General features: G+C 42.7%; 1 protein-coding gene across 3 annotated transcripts in view; it reads left to right on the top strand.

Moving 5' to 3' along the window:
• The window catches only part of FLI1 (Fli-1 proto-oncogene, ETS transcription factor), a 206,635-nt gene extending 201,829 nt beyond the window's left edge, over window positions 1-4,806 (top strand). For all 3 annotated transcript variants that reach the window (XM_068240347.1, XM_068240348.1, XM_068240349.1), the window contains exon 9: window positions 682-4,806. In XM_068240347.1, the coding sequence (XP_068096448.1) occupies window positions 682-1,199 (518 nt within the window). In that variant the 3' untranslated portion in view covers window positions 1,200-4,806. The remainder of the gene's footprint in view (window positions 1-681) is intronic.
• Window positions 4,807-7,525: the final 2,719 nt, after the last annotated feature.

Genomic DNA, 7,525 nt, shown 5'->3' on the forward strand with positions numbered 1-7,525 from the left:
AATAGCATAGCTTTCGGATTATTTATTATTAATCATAGTTGAGACTGTGAGGGCTTCATGTCTCACAGTCTCACATCAATGTCAGTCTTCACAAATGCTCCTCTGGAACAATGGTCAGAATTTCCCAGTAAATACACTCCTAAACCTTGTGGTAAGCCTTCCCATAGAAGTTAAAGCAGTTATAGCTGCTAATAGTGGGCCAGCTCCCTATTACAACCTACTGATTAAAAATGGGATGTTAAAGTTCATATTTGTAAGCTTGGGCATCCCAATATTGTTGGCAATATAGTGTACGTGTACTCAAAAGAGTAATAAAAGTTAGGTTAGAGATGAGTAGCAGTGGCTGGATGGTGTAATGGTTAAGGGCTCTGCCTCTGACGCAGGAGATTAGGGTTTGAATCTCGGCTCTGCCTGTTCAGTAAGCCAGCACCTATTCAGTAGGAGACCTTAGGCAAGTCTCCCTAACACTGCTACTGCCTATAGAGCGTGTCCTAGTGGCTGCAGCTCTGGTGCTTTGAGTCTGCCAGGAGAAAAGAGCGATATAAATGTTATTTGTCTTGTCTTTGTCTAAAGTTTTGCTGACTATCCAGACATGCACTGCATGTATTTCTGGTGGATGGTGAAAAGATACTGATTACATTTCTAATTCAAAATATGTTGTTGTTTTTTTGTCTCACACAGGCAGTGGCCAAATCCAGCTATGGCAGTTCCTCCTTGAACTCTTATCTGACAGCGCCAATGCCAGCTGCATCACTTGGGAGGGCACAAATGGAGAGTTCAAAATGACAGACCCAGATGAGGTGGCGAGGAGATGGGGTGAACGGAAAAGCAAACCCAATATGAACTATGACAAGCTCAGCCGGGCACTGCGATACTACTATGACAAAAACATTATGACTAAAGTTCACGGCAAGCGTTATGCCTACAAATTTGACTTTCATGGCATTGCTCAAGCATTGCAGCCACACCCCACTGAGACCTCAATGTACAAATATCCATCTGAATTTTCCTATATGCCACCTTACCATACTCACCAACAGAAGGTTAATTTTCCTCCGTCTATGCCAGTGACATCATCTGGCTTCTTTGGAGCAACCTCACCTTACTGGAGTTCACCCAATGCCAACATCTACCCAAACCCAAGTGTTCCACGGCATCCAAACACCCATGTCCAGCCTCATCTGGGAGGCTACTATTAGGGTTCTTGGACCAGCTTACATATTGTTTCTTTGGTGGCTCACCTCAAAATACATCTCATTTTTGGACATAATCCTCAAGTAGCTTTCGAGACCAAAGTGAAGAAATCTGATGAAGCACACAAATTTATCATATTATATTGCCCTCTAGTTCATCATAATTATGGCGAAAAATGACTTGAGAGCCAAAGTAAACTTAAGCTTTTTCTTGATGGGATTTCAAAGCAAGATCATTGGATTACACCTATGTGTATGATGTAGGAGTTTAACCAGCCAACAAAGTATAGATTCATACCAGCAAATTATTCTATTGACTTTTACTTCTGAATTTTTTGAGCTTTGAACCTTGTATTCTCAGATGCACTGGATAGCACACAAATAGTCTTCAAAGCTAACTGGAACACCAGCATATAAGGGCTGTATGTACTCTCTCTGGAGTATTGTAAAAGCCACGATAGACATACCAAAATGCCAGATACATTGCTTATTCCCAAAAACATCTTCTGAAAAATGGGCCAGATTTCTGTAAAGGCCACAAATATAACAGTCTACATCCCCATACACATGCTCAGTCAATGGAGGTAAGAGGGCAGAGAGGCGCAGGAATGATGTCAGGCGGCAGGGTAAGTGGGGAGAATAATGCTCTCATCCATGGTTTAGCCAAAGTAATCCCCCAGGATGCTGGCCGAGCGCTAGAGAGGAGTCTGTGGCTGCCACACATGCTGGATTTTCTGCAGCCGAGAACTACTGCACTTGGGTTCTATACGTTGAGTTGGGCCTGTTGTTACACATGAGGAGATTTGTGCACATCACAGACAAGGCTGATGCACAAGGAAATGTGGGGCACTAAGGGCAGGGGTAAAAAAAATCCCATTTTATCACGGCTTTATAAATCAGCCCCAAGACATTGCCTACTAAAATTAAGGAAGAGACAAGCCTGGTAGCCACACACAGACACTGCCTCTATTCTCTATAGCTTGCTTTCTCCAGATAGCTTTTTATTTGTAACAAGCTGAAGAATTAACAGCAATTTGAAACTGAATCACCAGGTGACTATTACTCCTTACAGAAATACATTGGAAAAGCCAAATCTATCTCTGGGGTTCTGTCACTCATGTGACAAAAGGCCATCAGTCACTGTTCACAACCTGTTTGTACAAGCAACTAACTAATAAAGTGCCTTATATACTTGCTTGTCTACTTTGGGAAGATTCCCAGGTCACAGAGTGTCTACACATAAAGGCTTTCTTAAAAGTACAGTGAGTGACAGATTTAGTTCATATTCACCATCAGAAAACGCCACTTGATTAGCAAAAATGCCATTACCATTTAACAATAATGTCACACCTCCCCGTAAAGAAAAAAAAACTCTGTAGGAAAAGTTTATACTTATCCAAGGCCATATATATATATATATATATATATATTTATAAAGAGTTGTGCAGCCAATCATGGTGATGATATCAACATATTGCCCACCTCCCTGAATGGAAGGGAGGAATGTTAGTGCAGTGATGGAGCTGCCTGTTCTAATAAAAAAAAAAGAAAATTGTCTCTAATGCGTTACTATCTAATTTGGATTTGGTGTGTTCCTGACATAGCTGCACAGGAGTGCCTCTAACATTTTGTCACTCCAGGCGAGAAATCCTGTGAACCCCACCCCCAAGACCCCCGAAAATCATAATGCAGCAACATTTCACCAGAAAATCAGAAAATACACTTATTGCGGCATGGGTTCACCAGAAAATAGTTGTAATGCAGCAGAGCGTTTCACAATTAAAATATACTTATTGCGGCATGCACTCACACACACCACACACAGTATACACACACACACACTATATACACACAACACACACAAACACACACACACTATACTCGCGCACACACACACTATACACACGCACACAGTACACACACACTATACACGCACACACACCGCACACAACACACACACTATACACACACACACAGTACACACACACTATACACGCACACACACCGCACACAACACACACACTATACACACACACACACAGTACACACACATACTACACACTACACTATACACACACACACCATACACAGCACACTATGCTGCTACCAGGGGAGGACTGGGACCTATAGGCCTGGGACCTATTGGCCTGGGGGGAAACACAGACTACAGGCCCGTTATCATGGCAGCCTCAGCCCAAATTATGTCACACACTCACCCCATGTCGTATATGCCAGTAGTCACGTGGAGTGCCAATGCGGAAATACAGCAAGGACACTCTGTGAACAGTGTGACAGGTAAGTACAGGCATCAGGGGGGCACAATACATTTTGAGGGACAATGGCTGGGGTTTCCGTCTTGTCTATAATTCGTGGTTATTGCAAGCCATGATTATCGCACCTGACAACCACATTGGCCCAAGATTTCCCAACATCTCAGATTGATACAGTCAACCAATTTCCACCCAAAAAATTTTATCCGATTCGCTAATATCAAAACGGTTGGTCTATCAGCTGTCAAGTCAACAGAAGTATGGCCACTGTAATTCCCTCAAGGCCAATCCCCCCATGCCTCCCCCCCACACAAACACACCTACCTATGTCCTCCCCTTCACCACCATCTCTATTAATCCCTGTTTTCACTACCTTATAGTGTGTCTGAGCCCTTATGCAGAGAAATAATGAGGAGAGAAAATCTGAAAGAGAGGGAAGAAGATATTTGCCTCACCAGGATTGCCCTTTTATTTAGCTTTCCTGTATGACAAGAGGGAAACAAAGGTGAATGAAGGAGGCTGGTGCACACCAAGAGTGCTTCTGAGCGCTTTTCAAATTTACAGCGATTTGAAAAGCGCTGGGCTAATGTTACCCTATGAGGGTGTTCCAACAGCAGCGTTGTGATTTTTTCAAAATCGCAAACATGCTGCAGGTAGCATTTATTGGAGTGATTCTTTCAAAAATCGCTTCACAAAGTCGCATTCGCAAATTGCTAGAATGATGTCACATAGACCCTTCCAGCCCCATTGTCTTCTGAAAGCAGATGTCCCTGTGTTATAAGGAGTCCCTGTGTAAGAGTAAAACAAGAGCTACCTATTGCAACTTAATGTACCTGAATTTCAACAACAATGTCAACTTACATATGCTGCAACCCCTCTTCACTGTCATGTTATATAAGAAATCATAAACAGAAGCTTTACGGACAATATAAATAGAAGCTTTACAGACAATACTGAGGTGGGATCAGTATAAAGTAATTATATCCCTCACTCATGTCGATTCACAAACGCTGAGCGTTTGTCAGAGCAGTCTCCACTAGTCACAGGACAAAATTTACTGTATAAATTATAAAGGGTTTGCTTGTATTTTACTTCACTAACTGACCTTCGTCCTCAGAAGTGAAGATATATACAAGGCTTATAGACTAACGAGTAGACCTCGGTCAGAAAAACGCTTTTTCATTTTCCTTATGGAAATGTATTTTGAATTTTGTACAGATGTTTTTCAGTTATTTTTCTAATCTTCTGAGCGTTTTGTACATTTTGGCTTTATATCTTTGTACTGACATCTCTTACTCTTTGTATTGAAGACAAAATGTAAATAAAGTTATTTTCATATCGTTGATTTTCTTTTGTTACAGTATTTTCATATTGTGAAATTTACTCTGACAGACAGATCTAATTAAAAGCATAACTGTCACAAAAACCTATAGTTCACCTTTGCTCCAGAAAAAAACATTTTCAGTCAACTGTATACACAGATGTCCAAACTAACATTATTAGTCAGGGTCCTGTCCAGAAGTGAATAGCAAATTAGGTTTTATGGCCACTTCCTGTTTATGATAAATCTGTTGGATGGACTGATTACTCCCTCTGAAAAATACAAAAAAATAAAGTAATTTTTTGGATCATATGACCATTCATAGCAAGCTAAAAATTTACTGTGGGTGGAGTCCAACATGGTGGAGTAAAAAGGCAAGCCAGATGGGAGTTCTTCCGATAAAGCACCTAGTCACCAGCTAAAGTCCTATACGATTCCTTTGCCAATGTGTAATGGCAGAAGCAATCAAAAGACAGGCATCCTCGTAGGTCCTCACAGAACTTCACAGCACATTGTAACTCACGTATTCGCAGTGAGCACCTCAAGCCATGCAGGCAACAGTGGAATTCCCTTTGCTGCATTTTCCCCAAGTTCCGACAGGGACAGACCACGAACTTTAATATATATATGGAAGTTTCTTAGATCCTGACCTACTAAGCAGGACATCTTGGCCCAGATAGAGCAAATTGTGTGGAGCTCTCCGGCCTGTTCCTGCTGGGGTAGCTCTGCAACAGAGACATAGTTGAAACTGCCCTGACACAGAGACCATAGTGCTACCAAAGGCAGTGGCTGGATGCTCTGTAAGTAACAACCCCTTTGTGGAAGGTCCTGACTATGTCACCTTTAATTCTCATTGTGGTTGAACTACCTCCTACAGCCCTAACCCCTATGACTTAGACTTGAAAGTAGTGATGCAGGTCCTGATTCAAAGAGGCAGGTTACATAGCTTTATGCCCGTAATGTTTCAGCATAGCTTTTATTTGAAAGTCCACCTATTTTAACGCCTATCGGCCTTCACTTAAGCCTGGTACACACATCCAATTTTGATTGACCAATCACCGGCCCATTTTACCCCCTCTACATAGTATGAAGATTTTGAATACTACGTACAGAATGTACAGGTAAGTTCTCATAGGACATGGAAGTGGCAAAATTGGCGAATCAAAATTGTAAGTGTGTACCAGGCTTCAGAGTATCTTGATCACGCACCCAACATTGTTTCCTGAATCAACCCCTGTGGCTTTAAAGATTGTTCCCACAATGTCAGGGATCTGAACAGTCCCAAGAAAAAAAAATACCTCACCGAGCAAGCACTCTCCTATAAGACCATCAAAAGATACAAGCAAGCTCTGCTGAAAACACAGTCAATGAGTGGCATATAGAGACGGCCCAAGCGGTTCGCCGATTAACGGTTCCAGGCGAACTTTGGGTGGTTCGCGATCGCATGCAAACGCGAACTTTCACGGAAGTTCGGTTCGCCCCCATAGTGCACCATTAGGGTCAACTTTGACCCTCTACATCACAGTCAGCAGGCCCATTGTAACCAATCAGGCTACACTATATCCTGGAGCCACCCCACCCATTATGTAAGGCAGGCAGCACCGGCCATTACATTCACTCATGTCCCTGCAGTAATTAGGGAAAGCTGCTGGCAGACTCTCATATGGAAAGATTACTTAGGCTCTTGTTCATGGCTGATTCTTATTCTTAAAGGGAAGGTTCACGCAGGAGCTGTAAAAAATAGAAATCCAAATCCACTTACCTGGGGCTTCATCCAGCCCGTGGCAGGCAGGAGTTGCCCTCGCCGCCGCTCTGCAGGCTCCCGGTGGTCTCCGGTGGCGAGCCCGACCTGGCCAGGCCGGCTGCCAGGTCGGGCTGCTTCTGCGCTCCAAGTTGCGAGTCACTTGTGCGCGCTGACGTCATCGGACGTCCTCCGGGCTGTACTGCGCAGGCGCAGAACTTCTGCGCCTGTTTGACTACAGAAGCAGACTTAAAAAAAGAACAAACAGTGGAGTGGTAAGGCTGATCTTATCCTGTTTGAACTGATACACCAAGCCATATAAGAGAACCCAGCTGAGACGTGTATTTGTGACTGAGGAGTATTATACAATTCAGCTGGAGGGCAGCCTCTGTGCAGTTGTAGGCGCCGTCCCAAAGAAATGTGATCATTATAAACAGAGCTTTGATTATCCAAAGTGTGTGGGCATTGTTTCCAAGTTTTTGACATTGCTATTGGATTTACAAACTTGTACATTTTTTACCATGCATTTGTTGAAGTCTCCGTCACAGAGAGATTTTCTAATTGTTTCTATGGTTCTTCTTGTTACCTGAACTGTAGCTTCTTTGTGAATTGTGCTGAGCACATTTCTCACAAAATTTCAGTGCCTGCAGCTCATTGCTCCAAAGCATTATAGTCTCCCCCTTTTTGAGCCAATGCTTTACCAGTTCCTTTGGGAAAACCTGTCAGCTGGTCCTAATGGTACCACATTCCATGGTTTTCCTTTCACAAAAGTGATTGAAAAGATGGATACCAGTATTGAATTTGTCCAGGTAAACATGGTATCCTTAATTTAGGATTTATTAATTTATTCAGCAGTGTTGCACTGGGAGACATCTCAAGCTCACTCCAACCTGAATTATCGCAAATTCTTTCTGTTTTAGGAAAGCAAACTTTTGTTTTTAATTTAGGAGGGGGGAGAGTAGGTCCAGTGTTTTGGCATTAATGTCCACTTATGGGCACC

The sequence above is a fragment of the Hyperolius riggenbachi genome, chromosome 6, assembly GCF_040937935.1.
Source record: "Hyperolius riggenbachi isolate aHypRig1 chromosome 6, aHypRig1.pri, whole genome shotgun sequence".
Taxonomy (NCBI): domain Eukaryota; kingdom Metazoa; phylum Chordata; class Amphibia; order Anura; family Hyperoliidae; genus Hyperolius; species Hyperolius riggenbachi.